At 54.4% G+C, this 18,159-nt stretch overlaps 1 protein-coding gene across 2 annotated transcripts in view; it reads left to right on the forward strand.

Annotated features, from left to right (window-relative positions):
• Positions 1 to 18,159, forward strand: part of CD276 (CD276 molecule) — an 81,624-nt gene that overhangs the window by 28,514 nt on the left and 34,951 nt on the right. For both annotated transcript variants that reach the window (XM_054041740.1, XM_054041741.1), the window contains exons 2-4: positions 8,295 to 8,458; positions 14,650 to 15,000; positions 16,403 to 16,699. In XM_054041740.1, the coding sequence (XP_053897715.1) occupies positions 8,410 to 8,458; positions 14,650 to 15,000; positions 16,403 to 16,699 (697 nt within the window). In that variant the 5' untranslated portion in view covers positions 8,295 to 8,409. The remainder of the gene's footprint in view (positions 1 to 8,294; positions 8,459 to 14,649; positions 15,001 to 16,402; positions 16,700 to 18,159) is intronic.

Raw genomic sequence — 18,159 nt, forward strand, 5'->3', positions numbered from 1 at the left:
AAATGTCACCAGTGGGCAGTGGAGACTGGCCTCCTGGGCTGATTTGAGGTGAGGTTGGTTTCAGTGAGAGGTGCTTAAATATCTTTTAGAAACCTGGGCCTAAATGCTTCTTGCTTTGGTATTTCTCTTGTGTGCTGGCCCATTGTCCTGATAGATTTCCTGCTCAAAAGTTGGGCTGTCTATAGAATAATGGATGTCGGTGACAGCTAAATTAGTATCAGAACCACCCCAAAGCCAGCAAATTCACACTCGAGTGCAAATCTGAAGTCTGGGAACTTTTGCAGTTGGAGTTCAGGTTTGGTCCCATCTCTAGTAATAATTCATGTCTTGCGGCTTACTGAATAGTCTGTTCCAGTTGCTTTCCTACACAGCCTCCCAGCATGCCTGGTGCTGACAGGTGTGGTCTGGACACTGGGACTCAGAGGGTAATAAAATAAAAAGTATGCACGCCCCCATCATGATAGCAGCTGAGCTCTGTGAAACTAGGCTTAAACCACCTCGCTTGAGGGAGGAAGGAACTATCCAAACCTATGGAGCAGGCACCAGGTCACACAGTCTGGGGCACCCACACCTCCGCGACAGCAGCTCGGAAACAAAGAGCCAAGCCCCCTCAGCAGGGCATACCCACAGGGCATTCTGGGCAGAGGCTGGCTAGGAAGGGAGGGGTATGTTGGGATTCTAGGGGTCTGGCCAAGGCAGACCTGTTTCCCAGGGATTGTCCACCCTGGCATACTCCAGTGGGTTTATGAAGCAGAGGCACAACTTAGAGCAACCCTGAGCCTGTGCCTGGGCCATGCTGGCCTGTGCAACCCTGAAGAGAGGAGGCCCAAGCTGGCCTCCTCTATTGCTGGGCCAGTGCGTAAGAACATGCACAGTTATGTTGGATGGAGGGAATCTACACTCTCATGGTTCATGGCGTAAGGCAACCTCTAATGGCCATGGGGTCAGAAGAATCTTCTTTTAATTTAATTTAATTTAATTTTAGGGGCAAGTTATCCCATAACTATCTTCTCTGGGATTGGTTCCCTTTCCTCTGAAGTATCTGGTGCTGGGTGTAGTGTGAAAAACTGCTGTCTGACTTAATTTGCTACTTAGGGTGTACTGAGCATGCTCCCACAAACTGAGCATGCTCAGTAACATCTGCTGAAGCCACTGCCCTTCACCCCGCCCTTCCTTGGCATCAGAGTCTGCAGACTGCTTTTTATAGGGGTTAAAAAGGGGCAAAGGGGACAAATCAGAGGAGGGGTTGGTCAGGGGGTGAGCAGGTGGTGGAAATTGACTGGCTGGGGGACAAATAAGAATAACCTTAGGTATCAGTAGCTGCTACTGGTTACAATTCACTACCCCGTACCAATAGCAGATTAGGTCAGATAGCAGTTTAATATCAGTAACTACTACTGGTAGCAAATTACATCAGATAGCAGTTTTTCACACTATGCCCGCACCAGGTACTTCAGAGACAGGATACTGGTCTGGCAATTGTTAGCTCTCTAAAGGGGTGCCTGCTGATCGCTGTGCTTTTTAGGCACCAGAGAGTCTTAGCGACAGCCTGGCAAAGAATTGGTAGGTCCCTGGTAGGGGGTTATTAACGCTGTGTTGAACTGGATCAGTGATTCTCAGCCAGTGTTCCCTCTAATTTTTCCCATCCATGTGCGGAATGAATTTTGTTATGTGCACCAATATGGAGGTGATGTGTGACACATCACCTCCATATTGGTGCACATAAAAAAATTCATGTGGTGGGGGTGGGGCCGAGGGGTTCAAAGTGGGGCAGAGGGTTGGGGTGCAGGGGTGTAAGGGCTCCAGCTGGGGGTGCGGGTGAGAGGTTTGGGGTGCAGGAGGGTGCTGCAGGGCTACGGTGGGGAGAGAGGGCTCCCCCCAGCTCTCTCTCTGCAGCAGCACCTGGGCTGGGGGGAGAGGTGCCACTTCCGGGGCTGGGGCCGCAGGATAGGTGCCCCTCCCCCTGCAGGTCTGGGCTGGGGGAGGGGTGCCTTGGCCATGGCTGGGTTCAGGCCAGGGGAGGGCCGACCCGGCAGGTTGGGGGCTGGGCTAGGTGGGGCCGGGAGAGGGGCGGCCCTGCCCCGGCCATGGCAGATCCCTGGGTGGGTTCCCTGAGCTCCTGCGTGGCACTAAGATGGCTGCTGCATGGTAGCGCAGCTTACAGGGACCTTAGTTCTCAACCTATTTACCATTGTGGGCTGCATATGCAGCTCTCTATGTGGGCCACATCCACACAACATATATACTACCTGTATGGCCCTGAGGATGTCGCATGGGCCGCAGCTGTGTTCTGATTGGGCTGCAGGTTGAGAACCACTGAACTAGATTGTGTTGTAAACCTCTTGAGAATACTTTACAGTGGTTGCTTGTGACAGGCTTGTCTACTGCCATTTGTCGTGTCTATTTAGACTGCAAGCTCTCCAGGGCAAAGACTGTCTCTTTCTCTGTGTCTGTACAATGCCCTGCCTAGTAGGACCATGATCCCTTCTAGAGGCTTTTCTGGGCCGCTAAGTTCTAGTGTAATGCAGATAACATTAATGATTCCCATTGTCTGGGTGTGGCAGGCCTCTCCCGGGAGAGGCTGGAGGAAATCCTGTGTTATTCCTTGCCTGGGCTTGCTGTTCATTTCCGTTGGAAGTGCTGCCTGGAAGCTCTGTTGGGTACTGCTGGCTTTATGCCGTCCCAGCCAACCCATGGAAATGCCTGGGCCTTGCTGAATAAAGAGGCTGTTGATGTGGTGGGGAGGTGCTGGTATGAAAGGTGAATGGCTGCTTTTGACACGAACCAAGTGGCTGCTCTTTTCTGTCTGTTCGTTGTCTCCCAGCCTGCACTGGCTCTGATTCCATGGGAAATCAAACTAAGCTGAAATGCATATGCAGGTCCCGATCCTGCTCCATTGGAGTCAGTGGTAGTTTAGCTATTGGGTTTGGTGGGAGCAGAATTGGGCTCTTAAAAGGAGCCTCTGTAACACCGACAGATTCTGGTTGTTGGTGGGCGGGATTGAACTGGGGATCTCTGGAATTTAGTGCATGAGCCTCTACAGCATGAGCTAAAAGCCAACTCCCTGTTAGATAGGGCAGTAGAGCCGACTCATTTAATCTCTCTCTAAGTGGTCTCGGTGCCACTAGGTGGGACAGAACACCACACCCAGAAGGTGTGTGGATTACATTTGCACCTGGATCTAAAACTTTCCAGTGAAGAAATAACTAAATTCAGGCAGAGGTGGATTAAGATTTACTGGGACTCTGGACACAAAGAACAATTGGGCCTCCCACACCTCAGAGGCGCCGGAATCATGAAGTGCAGCACCTGCTAGCGGCACCAGCCTCCTCCCGGTGCGGGGCTGAGGTGAGCCTTCGCCCCCATTTACTATGGGGCTCCACCCCATGCTTCTCCTTTTCCCTCTGGGGCCCCACCTTCTGGCCAGGCCAGAAGCTGGAGCTGGGCCATGGTAAGAACTGCCCAGGTAGCCCAGGCCACTGTGGGGAGCCCCGGACCCTCCATCTGCCCTGGGTGGCGCACCCTGGGGGGGCAGGGACACAGGCCAGGGACTGCTGTCGGGTCTCCTGAACCCCCATACATGGCAGGTGGAGGGTCCAGAGCTCCCCACAGTGGCTTGGGCTCCCTGGGTGGCTCTTACCACAGCCCAGTTCTAGCTTCCAGTCTGGCCATGGGGCGGGGCCGTGGGGGGAAGAGGGACCCCCCTTGCCCAGACTCCCGCCCCCACCCCTGTTCCCCCAAAGCAAAGGGATCCAGAGGGGGAGACAGCCTGATGCTTGATCCTAGGCTTGTATGGCGTTTCCTGTGTACTGCCCTCTCCTTCCCTCAGGGCATGCTGGGAATTGTGGCTGCCAGGAACCCTCTTGCTCCTTTCCCCTCCCCCCAGCAGTGTCTTCTGTGTGTGAGCTGGGCTATGCCAGGTCCAGCGTCTCCTAGTGGCGGCCAGCAGCACTGCAGCCCGTTTCTGGGGGGGGGAGGAAGGAAATTCTGTGTGCAGAACATTAATTTCTGCAAAATACTGCATTGCGCAGTGGTGCAGAATTCTCCTAGAAGTAAGCTTTGAAACTTATACTATGCAGAAGAAAAATGCTGCTTTTAACCAGCTTAATTTAAATGAAACAAGCACAGAAATGGCTTCCTTACTTTGTTAAACATTTTTTTAAAAAGAAGAACAGGAGTACTTGTGGCACCTTAGAGACTAACAAATTAAGGTGCCACAAGTACTCCTGTTCTTCTTTTTGCGGATACAGACTAACACGGCTGTTACTCTGAAACTTGTTATTTTTTTAAAACTTTCCCTTTATTTTTTTCATAGTTTCTATTTAACACAGTACTGTTGTATTTACCTTTTTGTGTGTGTCTCTGCTGCTGCCTGATTGCTTACTTCTGGTTCCAAATGAGGTGTGTGTCTGATCGTTCAGTTCGTAACTCTGGTGTTTGTAACTCTGAGGTTCTACTACTATGGTCCCCAGACTGTGGGGTGTGCCCCCCTAGGGGGGCGAAGAGGAACATTTGTGAGGGGGGGGGCACAATGGAACCTGGGCCAGCCCCCATGGGGGGGTGGGGAGGAAGTGCCTCCCAGACCTGCTCTGTCCCCATCTCTGCTCTGGCCCAGTCCCAGCGACAGCTCTGGCCCCGGCTTCGGCCACTGGGTCCTGGCCCCACTTGCAGCCATGGTTCCAGCTGCAGCTTTGGCCCCAGCCCTGGCTCGCGCCTCCTGGCCTCGGCCCCCGGCCCTAGCTCCAGACCTAGGCTACTGGGTGGGCATGACCGGGTAAGGGGAGGTGCGACCAAAAAAATTTGGGGACCACTGTTCTATTTTAATTTCCCCAAATTACCCAGCATGCTTTGCTTGATGTTCTATGTAATTTATCTCCCCTAGTCCCCATGTGGCACTAAAATCCCTGTTGATCTAATTAAAGCAAACCAAGGCATCCAGCAGGGCGGCAGTGAAGGATGACTGGAGGAGAGACCATCGGGCTCAGGCAATGGGACAGGCTGCTTGTGTTGCTAAAAGTGTGGGGGCATTGTCTAACCCAGGAAATGAGGACCAGAGGTGCAGGGTGGTCGGAAAATGAAGTGCTCAGGTCTTCCCCAGCAGGGCGAGCTTAGGGCTCAAGCCAGGCAGGATGAAGGATTTGTGGGAGGGCTAGTGACATGATTATTTCTGGGCTGGCCTCTCAAACCATCCCAGGATCATTTAACTGAGGATATGTGGGAGGCTCTGGGCGGCAACCAGTGCCCTCTGCAGGAGAAGTGGATCCTAGCAGCTGTGCTGCAGCCTGTACCCTTTGCCATCCTTTGGACTGTAAGCCAGTCAGGGTAGCCACCAGCCGGTTTATATATGCTGTACAGCACCTAGCGCAGTGAGGTCTTGATCCCTAGCTCTAGGATGCTATCACAATGTACGTTATTTCAGTGGGCTATTCAATTTCAGAGCAGGGCTGGGGACTGCTGGGCCCCACCGGCTGCAGGGCTGTGCGCGATCTGGGGCTTGCCATGTTCTCTTTCAGCTGTAGAGTCCAGAGTTGCCAGCAGTGTCAATGGGACAAAGGTCTTGGGGTCCCCACACTCATTTCAGGGCTGTTTGGTCTCTTCTTCTGCCCTTCACGTCCTCCCCATGGCTTCATGCTCTGCTGTCCATCCTGCATGGCCACTGCAGAGGAGCATTGGAGAACTGTGTATGTCCAGGTAGGGGGTTGCCTTGTGGGGGAGGGGAGGAGAGCCTGCCTTTTAATGCAAACTCTGCCAGTGACTTTGTGGGCTTCCCTAGCAGCACTTAAAGGGCTGGGTCCTGTGGCAGGGAGAGGGAGGCTGAGCTTCCTCCCCTGCCCTTGGCTTCAGCACCCCCCAGGGTCTGGCCCAAAGAGAAGGGGAAAGCATTATGGGTCTACCAAAGCCTTTAAAGGGCAACGATCCTTTTTGCTCCCCTCCTGGCCTCTCCCCACCTCCATTGCTCCTGCTGCCCTCACTGTTCTGCCTCACGTTCCCATGCTATCTCAGCTCCTGCACCCTAGAGCCGAGCAGGGCTGCCAGGCCTTGCTCTGAGCCTGCTTAGCCCTTCTCAGGCTTGCCAGCCCCACATATTCACAAATCTTGAGTTGGGCCCCCTAAAAATAATGGGAGTGGCTTAAAAATCCCAATTTTGACCAATAACAGCCTATTTCTGGCTCTCTGAGCCTTCGGGGGTCTCGCTTTCTGGCTTGTCTCTGCCAGAAATGGACTCTTTAAAAAAAATTCTTTCCATTTTTTTTTAACTTTCCCTTTATTTTTTTTGTAGTTTCTAGTACGTAGTTATTAGTTTTGTAGTTTGGAGATTCTGCTGTATTCGTTTGACTCCAGGAGTTGGGGCAAGCCACCGACAGCACGAGGCTCATGAGAATTGGCTGCCCTGCCTCCTGGAGGAGAGACCTCTGACTCCACCCGTGGGTCCTGGCTCTGTGGGGGTAGGCTGTGAAAAGTGGTGCCCAGAGACTGAAAGAGAGGAGAAAGAATGGGGGGAGGAGAGCAATACGTAATTATAAAAGCCCCCCACGGCATATAACACGTATGGAGGGTTACCGTGTGCCAGCCAAAGTCTTGTGACTCCTTTTGCCCTTGGGCTGCTCTGAAGCTGGCTGGAGTCTGTCCCATTGCACGTGTTCCGATGGGAACTGTCAAGGCTGCTTCCGCACTTTGAACTTTAGGGTACAAATGTGGGGGCCTGCATGAAAACTTCTAAGCTTAACTACCAGCTTAGATCTGGTCCGCTGCCACCACTCCCAAAGCTAATTCCCTTCCCTGGGTAGCCTTGAGAGACTCTTTACCAATTCCCTGGTGAATACAGATCCAAACCCCTTGGATCTTAAAACAAGGAGAAATTAACCATCCCCCCTCCTTCCTCCCAGCAACTCCTGGTGGATCAAGATCCAACCCCCTTGGATCTAAAAACAAGGAAAAATCAATCAGGTTTTTAAAAAGAAGGCTTTTAATTAAAGAAAAAGGTAAAAATCATCTCTGCAAAATCAGCATGGAAAATAACTTTACAGGGTAATCAAACTTAAAGAGCCCAGAGGACCCCCCTCTAGCCTTAGGTTCAAAGTTACAGCAAACAGAGGTAAACACCCTAGTAAAAGGTACATTTACAAGTTGAAAAAACAAAGATAAACTAACACGCCTTGCCTGGCTGTTTACTTACAAGTTTGAAATATGAGAGACTTGTTCAGAAAGATTTGGAGAACCTGGATTGATGTCTGGTCCCTCTCAGTCCCAAGAGCAAACAACTTCCCCAAACAAAGAGCACAAACAAAAGCCTTCCCCCCACCAAGATTTGAAAGTATCTTGTCCCCTTATTGGTCCTTTGGGTCAGATGTCAGCCAGGTTACCTGAGCTTCTTAACCCTTTACAGGTAAAAGGATTTTGGAGTCTCTGGCCAGGAGGGATTTTATAGTATTGTACACAGGAGAGCTGTTACCCTTCCCTTTATAGTTATGACAGGAACGAAGCCGGACAAGCCTGGCCTCTTTGAAGCATGTGGGCGAGAGAGGCAGTGTGTTCATCACTGGTAACAGTGACCGTTGCTGGGGGCAGGATTATTTGCATTCTGGTAGCATGTAGCAGCCCAGTTGAGGTTGGGGCCCTTTGGATGGGCACCGTATGCACGCCTCAGGAGAGACTGCCCCTGCCCCTGCCCCAGACAAGACAAGGGCTGTTTATTCCCAAAGCACAGAGACCAACTGACCTTCCCAGGGCTGTGCCAGGAGTCGGTGGCAGCAGGTAATAGAGTGCAGCTCTCCAGAATCCCAGGCCAGTGCCTGACCCACACAGCCATCTCGGGTGGTTGGACTGAGCATGGCAGGAGGTGGGATCCTGAGCTGGATGCACTCACACTCTGAGCTAGTGCAGCCGCGGGGGGAAATACTGGATTAGGAGAACCAATGGCCAGACAGTCGGCAACTGGGTTGTATGGGCCGATGGCCTGTCTGAGCCGATGCAGGAGGCAAGCCAAGTTTGACCCCTCCAAGAAGGAAGAGTGCCAGAAAGTCCATTATGTGCACTAGGGACCTTGCTATTGCTGTTATATGTGGAAAGTGCTCAGATGCCACAGTGATGGGCAGCAGTGTAAAGCCCTCAGGGAGATAGGTAGTGGCAGGACACAGGCCGAGGCAGGTCTCTGGCTGAGCTGATGTGCCGACTCTTTTGTGCCGGTGGGGCTGAGCTCAGCCCTGCCTTCAGCTCTGTTCCTGGTGGGCCCAGCCCGGAGTCCCTGCTGTCCACGGCAGTTCATGCTAATTGTTGTGTCTCTTTCTTTTCAGCTCAGGGCAGCTCCTGCCGAGAGGGAAGATTCCCTTTGCCAAGGACACGCGGGGCCTTGCTCTCCCCTCCCCGCCGCCCCTCACTGACGCTCTGGGATCTCGCCCTGCAGCACAGATGCCCTGCCCATTGCTCATCCTGGGCCTGCTGGTGCTCGCTCCAGCCGGTGAGTGGGGCTGGGCAGTGTGGGGCTCTTCAGGATGGGAGGTGGGACACTATGATGGTCCAATGCCCCAAGTGAGAACCTGGCCTGAGTTACAATCTCCACAGACTGCCGTAGGCCCAGGTCCCATTCCTATTGGGGTCAGTGGGGACTGTGACTTGGTGAGGAACAGGATCGGTCCCTTTCTCCATGGTGCCAACTCCTGGGATGTGTGGTGTGAGGGTCGGGATTTCAGAGAGGGCTGGAGCTCATCTGGCGATGACGTGAGACCCTCCTGCCCGGCTGTCTCTCCCCTCTGCTCCCGGCCCTCGCAGGGGAGTAGGAAGGAGTAAAGAGCCCAGCAGCTCAGTGCGGCTTTGCTCCCTCCTCTCCTGTGAACACCAGGGGCAGAAAGGTTCCTCTCCCTGCCCCTCTTCCCCCTGCTTCTTCCCTGCAGCATCCAGTCTGGGAAGGAGCAGAGGGCAGGTGAAGAGCCTCTAGAGCTACCCCTCTCCCCCCCAGCCTGGAAGGACCATTCTGCAGCCTTCCCAGGGTTGGGAGAGGGATGGAGACCCCCAGGAGGAGCAGAGGTGAGGCTGGAGGGGGCAGAATGAATGGTGGGGATAGGATTAATTGTTGGGCAGGGGACAGGCAAATGTGGGGTGAGAACTCCAGCAGTAGGGGCCAGATCACCTCCTGCAATACACTACTTGTCACCCACGTGCTGGGTGTGAGTAGGGGAGTTGGCCATCAACAGATGGACTGATGAACCACAATAGAGTCTTTGGACCTGCAATTAATCCTATGGGAATCTCTGAGAACAGATGTTGTCATGACACTTCCCAGATCTGCAGGTTTCAGCTGGGCTGTCAGGAGAATGGTCTTTCTGGCTGCATTTCAGTTGCTTCCACTCCTGGCTGAAACCTCAGCACGACATAGTGTTTGTTTCCCACTTTGGGTGTAAACTCAGGTAGGTTTTGACTTCTCTAGAGTCACAGAACCTGGCAGTGGTTCTTGGATGGGGCATGCTGGGCGGGTGGGAGATGTTCTGGCAGCAAAGGGCAGAGGCAGGCATGGTGCTGGTGGGGGAAGCATGCTCACCAGCAGCCCTTGCTACACCATTGGGAAAGAGGTCGCTTGGTTTCCCCCTGCACCCACTGCAGGGCAGGTCCAGAGCCATGGTCCAGTATTGCTGGTAGCACTAGTGGCCTCTGTGCTTGTGTTCACAGGAGCTTCTGCAGCCGTCTCATGGCTGGCCCCTGTGCAGCAACGTTGGCAAAGGTGAATTCTCCAGCAGTGGGGCAGCCCTATCAAATCCAGAGGCGGAGCAGCCCCATTAGGTCATATAGTCCCGCATTCTGCTAATGCCATAGGGGATCGAAAGACGGATCTTGTGTGGCAGGGAGACCAACTGAATTCAGATGGTTTCGTTTGTCCCACCTCCAAGTCCTGGAGGAGCTGTCTAATTGGTGATGCACCATGGAAGCGTGGGGCTGGGGGAAGAGGCTCCAGCGGTGTGACTCTTGTCCAGCTTGGGGGCTTGGAGCCAGGCTGGTTTGTGCCTGTGCAGTGGGTGTTCCCAGCAGGCTTGGCAGGACAGGGCTGAGTGTGGGAAGTTGCAGCCCTGGTCGAATAGTGCAAATGGAGCAGTGGGGGAGCAGGTGTGACAGCTGGGTTGGGAACGGGTTGCAATGGCAGATCAGAGGGCAGGGGAGGAGGAGAGGACCAGAACAGCAGGGGGCACTGGACAGTACTGAACCATCTAGCACTGGGGAGGGCAATCTACAGCCCGCAGGCCAGATACAGCCTGTCCTGGCCCCGCGCTGCTCCCGGAAGCGACTGGCACCATGTCCCTGCGGCCCCTGGGAGGGGAGGGGGGCAGAGGGAACCGTGTGCTGCTCTTGCCTGTGGGCACTGGCACCCCACAGCTCCCATTGGTCAAGACCAGGGAACCGTGGCCAATGGGAGCTTTGGGGGTGGGACCCACAGGCAAGGGCAGCACACGGAGGAGCTGCCTGCCCCACCCCACCCCCAGGAGCCACTGCCAGACATGCTGGCCCCTTCTGGAGGCGGCGCGGGGCCAGAGCAGACAGGGAGCCTGCCTTAGCCCCGCTGCGTGCCATTGCCATCCCGGAGCAGCTCGAGGTATGCGGTGCCGGGCTGGATCCCCCACCCCAACCCCCTGCCCTGATCCCCCTAAAACCCGGCCCTGAGCCCCCTCCTGCACTCCGCACCCCCTCCTGCACCACAACCCCCTGCCCTGAGCCCCTTCGTGCACACCGGACCCCCTCCCACACCCCACACTCCCTCCTGTATCCCAACCCCCTGCCCAAGCCCTACATTCATGGCCTTGCATACAATTTTTCCACCCAGATGTGGCCCTTGGGCCAAAAAGTTTGCCCACCCCGATCTAGCAGGTCCCGTTTTCCCAAACTTGATTTAAAGGCTAGCACAGATGGCATCCAGAGAGGAAGAGACAGGAAGTTGAAGTAGGGTCATTCCCTGACGTGGCTGGAGGTTTGATAAAGTCAAACCTCTGGCTCCATCTAGTGTCTGAGAAGGAGTCACACACATCTTTCACTGGGCTTTATTCCAGCTTGCAAGTACTGATGTGGCTGCTGCACAGTACCTGTTAATTGCCTGACACCTGTGGCAGCTGCAGGATGGTAGGAGTCCAGAGTGGTGTCGCGCCCTCCCCACCCCTTCCAGAGCTGGAATAATTTTCAGATTTTGTTTTTTCTTGAAACATCTAAACCACTGTGTTCCCCTTGCATGAGTTAGTCCATTATTTTTCCTCCTTTTAAAATATTTCGCTCCCTCTCTTTTTTCCTCTAACATCTCTCTCCCAGGGCATATTTACACTACAAAATTAAGTCGACCTAAGTTACATCGATAAAGAGTAATTAAATTGCCTTTGCCTCTCCACACCACATTTCTTGTGTCAGTGGTGTGTGTCCTCATTAGCAGTGCTTGCATCGGTGCAGAGAGCAGTGCACCATGGGTAGCTATCCCCATGGGCGGCATGTGAACTGCTGGCTGGGGGAGGCTAGCCCCAGCCCTGCCCCTTCTGTCAGAGGCCCCTCCCTTTCTGCCCCCCAACTGAGCCCAGAGGCCCCCCACCGCGGCCTCCAGCCCAGAAACCCCCCACCGTGTCTTGTGTCTCCAGCTCCCTCGAAGTATCCAAGGGGAGCTTGGGGTCACTGCTGAGGATGGCATGCAGCTTCTTATAGAAGCAGCATATCTGCAGCTCTGCACCAGAGTGACTGCCTCCCTTGCCTTCTGGTATGCCTGCCACAGCTCCTTGGCTTTCACACAACGCTGCTGTGGGTCCCTGTTGTAGTCCTTTTCCCCCGGGAGATCTGCTTGTTATATGTCACCATTTCTACTGCTGGATTGGAGCTGTGCCAGCACAGCCTCTTCTCCCCACAGACCCAGGAGATCCCCCTGCTCCTATGTAGCCCAGGCAGGAGCATGTTTGCTGCACGGAGCCAGCAGGGTCAGCTGGGCAGTTGCTATGTGAACTCTCCATGCTGACCAAACAGGAAATGGAATTTCAAAAATGTGTGGGGCTTTAAAAGGGGAGGGGCATGTTCCTGCATACCTGGCAGCTGGGCAGCAGAGTTCGAAACAGTGACCAGTGTGGGGCATTGCGGGAACCTGTTGGAGGCCACTAAAGTTGACATGAGTAACGCAGTGTCTACACCGATGCTGCGTCGACCTAACTATGTCGACCTAAACGCGACTCCTCTCGTGGAGGTGGAGTTATTAAGTTGGCGTAATGGGTGAGTTACATCGACGGGAGTGACATTGTAGCATAGACGCTTCCAGAGTTAGGTTGATGTAAGCTGCCTTATGCTGACCTACCTCTGGAGTGTAGATCAGGCCTCATTCACGTATGGATATTTTCTAAATCCCCCTTTCTCCCGATCTCCCTGTTTTCTGTCAATCCATATTTGAAACGGGGATATTGGTAAAAGCTGTGCTGGCAGAGCTGTGTGCGGTGGGCAAGTGCCATTTGTGCAGGCTCACCCTGCCCCTGTGCTGGGCAGGAGGCCAGAGAAAGGCAGCTGGGAGAATTGCAGAGGCAGGGAATGGTTGCACCTGTGGAGCTGGTTGAAGTAGATGGGCATCTAACTCAAACCCCACAAGATGGGAAACTGGCAGAGCTATGAAATGTACAAAATTGGATTCATCCTGAGGCAGTACGGTCAGGGCCAATAGAGCCAGATTCAGAACGACTCCTTCCTGTGGGGACACACACACAGGGCTGTGTCATCGTCTGTTGTTTGAATGAGATCTTGGGAGGGGAAAGAGATCCACAGGGAACAGACAGGAAATGTCACGTTGGTTCTGGAATGGTGGTAATGGAGTTGAAAAGAACAATGTGTGTTCCTCCAGAATCAGGTTACTGCTTTAGGGCAAAGCATAGAGCGAGCATGCGTGCATGTGTACACATGCACGTTCATGCACCCTTCAGTGAGAGAACATGGGTCATTGAGAATGTTCCCCTAAATGCCCAAAGACAGCTGGTGCCTAAGGACTGTGCTGGCACTTGGGAGATATGCACTCTCCTCTCAGCTCTGCCATTGACCTGCTGGGTGACCATGGACAAGTCATAGCCCTGCTCTGTGTCTCAGTTTCCCCTCCCACCCTTTGTCTCTTGTTTCTTTAGCTTGTAAGCCCTTTGGGGCAGGGACTGTCTCGCTATGTGATTGTACAGTGCCTAGCACAATGGGGCCCTGATCTCAGCTGGAGCCACTGGGCACTGGTGGAATATCAATAATAATGTTTTGGGGCCGATACCTCTATTGTCACTTCAGCGATTGGTTTGAATCTTTGTCGGTATAACATCCGGTATAGCGTGCTAACATCAGCTTGCTCTCCAGATTCCTCTGACAGCAGAGATGCAGCCAAGGGTAAAATCTCTGCAGACTCTTTCCCTGCGAGCACCTTCCCGTTACAGCCAAGACAAGAGTCATGGGTATAAAAGGAGACCGCTGCCCTCGTTAATGATGCTGAGTTACTCTTTCAGGATGGCTGCGCACTGTTGCGATGAGAGACCTAGAAGGAAGAGGATTTTGACAGAGGATGGTTGTTTGCTGTAGGGCGTGCTGCTAGCAATATCGCAGAGCTGGCAGGAAGGCTGTGGGTTGACTTACAGGCACATTGCCCAGGCAGAAGTTACAGCCATGAATACCCTGCACCAATACAGAGCTGAGCTGAGCAGAGGGTCCCTTCTAGGCTTGGGTAGCTGCTCTGTACCCTGCGATTCCCCTCGAGCGGCACCATCTTTGGGTCTCTGCCATTGGAAGAGGGTTCAGTTAGTGGTGGTGGCCAGCTGAGGGCAGCAGTGCTGCAGATGTGGGGGATAGCGCCTATTCTGTGATGCAGGCTGAGACTGGCTCCTGCTGCGGCAGGCTGTGTTGGCTCAGCTCTGTCATGCCCTAACCCAAAGGGACTTGGTATGGATGCTGTGATTTAATGGGGCTTTCTCTGCAATCACACCGCTGTGAACTGTATTCCTGTGAGCGCCCACAAGCTAAGCAGGGTTGGCTGGGTCATTTCTGGGATGGGAGACCTGCAAGCAAAACAGAGTGCTGCAGGACAGAGTGCTGGTGAATCAGTAGGGGGCATTCTTCCCTGAGAGCCAGCACTGGCCAGCAGTAGGGGATGTTGTGCTGTTGGGTGAGAGCTCACATCCTGACCACTGTGATCATTAAGGATCAGAAGAAGAAGGGTTGTTAACCCGTAGTGTCCTGGCCAAATTCTAACTGTACAGTTTGCCTTCCTCAAATCCCTCCAGCAGTGCCAGCTGGGTTCAGAGTGCTCCTTTGCTTTCTGCCCTAAACTGCTATGTTCTGCTGCCAGGCAGCTGCTATGTTCCTCCCCAGAGGTGGCCATAATGGTTGTGTCTGTATATGCAGCACTATCCTGCAAAACCCTGGTGTGGGGAGTGCCTGTTGACTCCATGTGCAGAGAAGGAAACGGAAAGGCACCTCAGTGCTTTGGCCCTGGGGGGTAAAGCCTGACCTCCCCAGAAGCCCCCTCCCAGTCTAGGGGAAGGGAAAGCTGGGCTGAGGTTACCCTCTCGTTGTCCAGGGGCCCTTTGCCTCTAGCCCTGGTTTGCATGGTGCTGTGGGCTGGGAGGGGTTGTGCCATGGCAGTGTTTTTAGAAATGTCTCACTGTCATGTGCCTTTTTCTCCTCTCCCGCCAGGCTCAGTGGATATCCGGGTCCCCGATGACCCTGTGATCGCCCTCTTTGGTCGGGACGCCGTCCTCCACTGCTCTTTCTCGCCTGATGCCAGCTTCAGCCTCACCGAGCTCAGCCTCATCTGGCAGCTGACGGACACCAAGCGGTTGGTGCACAGCTTTGCCAGCGGGCAGGACCAGCTGGCTGACCAGGGCAGCGGCTATGTCAACCGCACGGCCCTCTTCTACGAGGAGCTGCCCCGGGGCAATGTCTCGTTGCTGCTGCGGCGGGTGCAGATCTCCGATGAGGGCAGCTTCACCTGCTTTGTCCGGGTCCATAGCTACAGCAGCGCGGCGGTGACGCTGCAGGTGGCCGGTGAGAGACGGGAGGAGGGGCTGGCTGTGGAGAGACACCTGGGCAGGGCCCAGCCCCTCATGTCCCCTGGCAGAGCCATGCTCACCTGGGGCTTACCCCAGGTTTCCCCCGCAATCTAGTGTCTCATCCCCTCACCCTCTTCCCTCCCACAGCACCTGCTGTCCTGCTCCCCGTAGTCTCCCTCCATCCCTTGCCCTGTTTTCCTCTGCAGTTCCTGTCTCTTTTCCCTCTTGCCTGACCCAGAGCCCAGCCATGGGTGGGTGGGATCTGGGAGGGTTCTGGGTCCTGAGCTGTGTTTTGTGATTCTCTCTCTCTCAATAAGGGCTGAGCTTGAACCCCAAATCCAACCTCCCCAGCTCTGGGAAGGGATAGACGTGGGGCTCCCAGCCACCCCCCACTTTCGCAATTTGGGCCCATCTCTACCCCCTCCCGCTATACTCCCCTGCCCCGGGGATCCCCTCTTAGATGCTATGGGGACGGGAAGGATTTAAATTACCTGGATAGCCTGTGTTCCCTCCTTCCCCTGGGGAATGCCAGCTGCTAGCCCCAGGAATCCATTGTGGGGCTTAGCTGAACAACTGCATCAAAATCCTGCAGCTGGCTCAGTGCAGTTAGCCCTCATGGTTAGAATATATGGAGATCTACCTATCTCATAGAGCTGGAAGGGACCCTGAAAGGCCATCGAGTCCAGCCCCCTGCCTTCACTAGTAGGATCAAGTACTGATTTTGCCCCATCCCTAAGTGGCCCCCTCAAGGATTGAGCTCACAACCCTGGGTTTAGTAGGCCAATGCTCAAACCACTGAGCTATCCCTACCCCCCTTGGAGCATGCAAAATGGATGGCCCCAGCCTGCTAGTCCCCCTTGGCTGGCCCTGGCCTCTGATGTGCTAGATGCTGTTTGCTGTCCACGGAAACCCCCCTATGGGGAGGGGAAAGGGGGTACGTTCTCAGCCCCCAGATCCCATTAGAGTGAATAGGTGTCACGTATATTGGGTGGGGGGTTAGATGCCATGAGCCCGACCGATGTCCAGCGAGAGGGTGCAGAAGGGTTGCACTTTGTGGGGTGTTTCTGCATAGCTCAGCGTTTTGCCTGGTGGGCTGTTAAGCTATCTGGGGCATCTGCAGCTCCCTCCCCCATCTCCAACTCCCTGGGTCATCTTCTCCATGGCCTCCCAACAGAGCATTATGGGAAAGTTGTCCCAGCATGCCCTTTGCTGTATTTCTGAGGCGCAGGGAAGGGGTGGGTTGGGAATGGTGGCCTGGGTCCCAGTGGTGTGATGACTGTAGGGTGAGAAGCCCATGGGGGAGGAAGGGGAAATGACCTTGCATTAGTCATCAGCGCCCCCCTCTGGCCAGCTGGCTAACTTCCATTGCATCATACCGCCTCTCCTTTCCTTTTCAGCTTTGTATTCTAAGCCCAACTTGAACCTGGAGCCCAGCAAGAACCTGAAGCCAGGGGACCTGGTGATGGTGACCTGCCACACCTTCCGCGGCTACCCTGCGGCTACGGTGCTCTGGCAGGATGGCCAGGGCAACAACATCACGGAGAACGTCACCACCTCCCAGGTGGCCAATGAGGAAGGGCTCTTTGATGTGCAGAGCATCCTCCGTGTGGTGCTGGAGCCCAACAGCACTTACTCCTGCCTGGTGCGGAACCCCGTGCTGCAGCAGGAGACCCACGCCTCCGTTACCATCACTGGTGAGCCAAGCAGGGCATTATGGCAGGGATGGGCCTACTGCCCAAAGGCCCTGGGCATCCAGAACTCGGATCCTCAGGCTGGAGCTTTGGCCTCACACATAAAACCTAGAGAAGGGTGAAGGTGGTCCTGGAAAATGAGGACTAAGCGAAATCTTCCCCCTAGATGCCAGCCCAGCCTGTCAAGGGGCCCGGAGCTTGCCTAGGCAGCAGTCTCCCGGCCTTTCCTTTGGCCCCTTGGCCTCTGCCTGGCCTCCATGCCGTGCTGCAGGAATCTGGCCCTCGCTGGCTGATGTGAGTCTCGCTGATGTGCCGCACTGCAGGGGGATCTTGGGCTGAGTCAAAAGGAGTCCATGGCAAATCATTCCACCAGCTGGACGACTGCGTCCATAGAGGGGCAGGCTCTGGGCTGTGGGAGACGTCCCGCTTGGAATGTGCAGCCTGGGAGGAGCAGGGGGGCAAAGGTGGCTTCACATCGCCTGCATTCTGAGCTGCTGCAGGGACGGAAGCAACCTGCACCGTAACCTGGAGCAGCCCAAAGGGTTGGTCTTATGGGAGCCTCCCCTGCACTGCTCAGCAGTCCCAAATCCCCGTGTTCCCTCCTACCCCTGGCATGCCACCAACACTGGGGGCTGAGGAGCAGGGCAGTGTGGGGCTGTTTATGCTGGGAGTTCTCCCTTGCCCCTATACACTGCTGGAGCAGCATATGGGGCCAGAATATGGCTCCTAGTCTCCATGCTCTCTGCAGTCCTGCCAGCTGCTTGTATGACAGACCTCCAAAGGACCCTTGGGAGGGAGGGGATGTGATGTGCATGGTTTGGTAGGTGGCACTCTTCTCTCTGAGTCAGCATAGAGCTAGTGCCCAGCATGGCACCAGGGGGCACTATGCTGCCAGAGACGCAGTCCCAGCTGAAATGGAAATAGAGGTCCTGACTGCTTGAGATCATTAAAGATCATTTTAGTGAAGTCCCAACATCTTGCATAGACCTCAACTCAGGCAGTTACATTCCACCAACCTAAATCACCTGGTATGTTTCAATAGGGTAAGGTGTTTTTCACGTTTTTTCTTACACTGTTGTGCAGCTGTGAGCTGTTAAAGAGTTGGTGTGTTCCCCACTGAGCACACTGGGAGCCTTGGGGCTGTAAGATTACCGTTAAGTTCCACTAACATCCTAATAAGTAACTTCCCTGAGCAAATCCCGGTCATTCCTGGGCCACGAATATTCCTGTAATTACAGTAATCCTTCCAACCAAGAGCCTACCGTTTTTCAGTGTAACTCATGTCCTGGTGAAGTTCCTGGGTAGTTCCGTTCAGCTAATATACTGACAGTTTGATTCCCGCAGGCTGTCAGTGGCACCACTGCATTGTTGATGGCTGATTGTTCAGTGCTGTTCCCTCCACTTGATGACAAAGCAAGGAGGAGGAAGGAGCTGCGAAAACAGATCATAAATATAAACAGGCC

Source organism: Malaclemys terrapin, chromosome 10 (assembly GCF_027887155.1).
Source record: "Malaclemys terrapin pileata isolate rMalTer1 chromosome 10, rMalTer1.hap1, whole genome shotgun sequence".
Taxonomy (NCBI): Eukaryota; Metazoa; Chordata; order Testudines; family Emydidae; genus Malaclemys; species Malaclemys terrapin.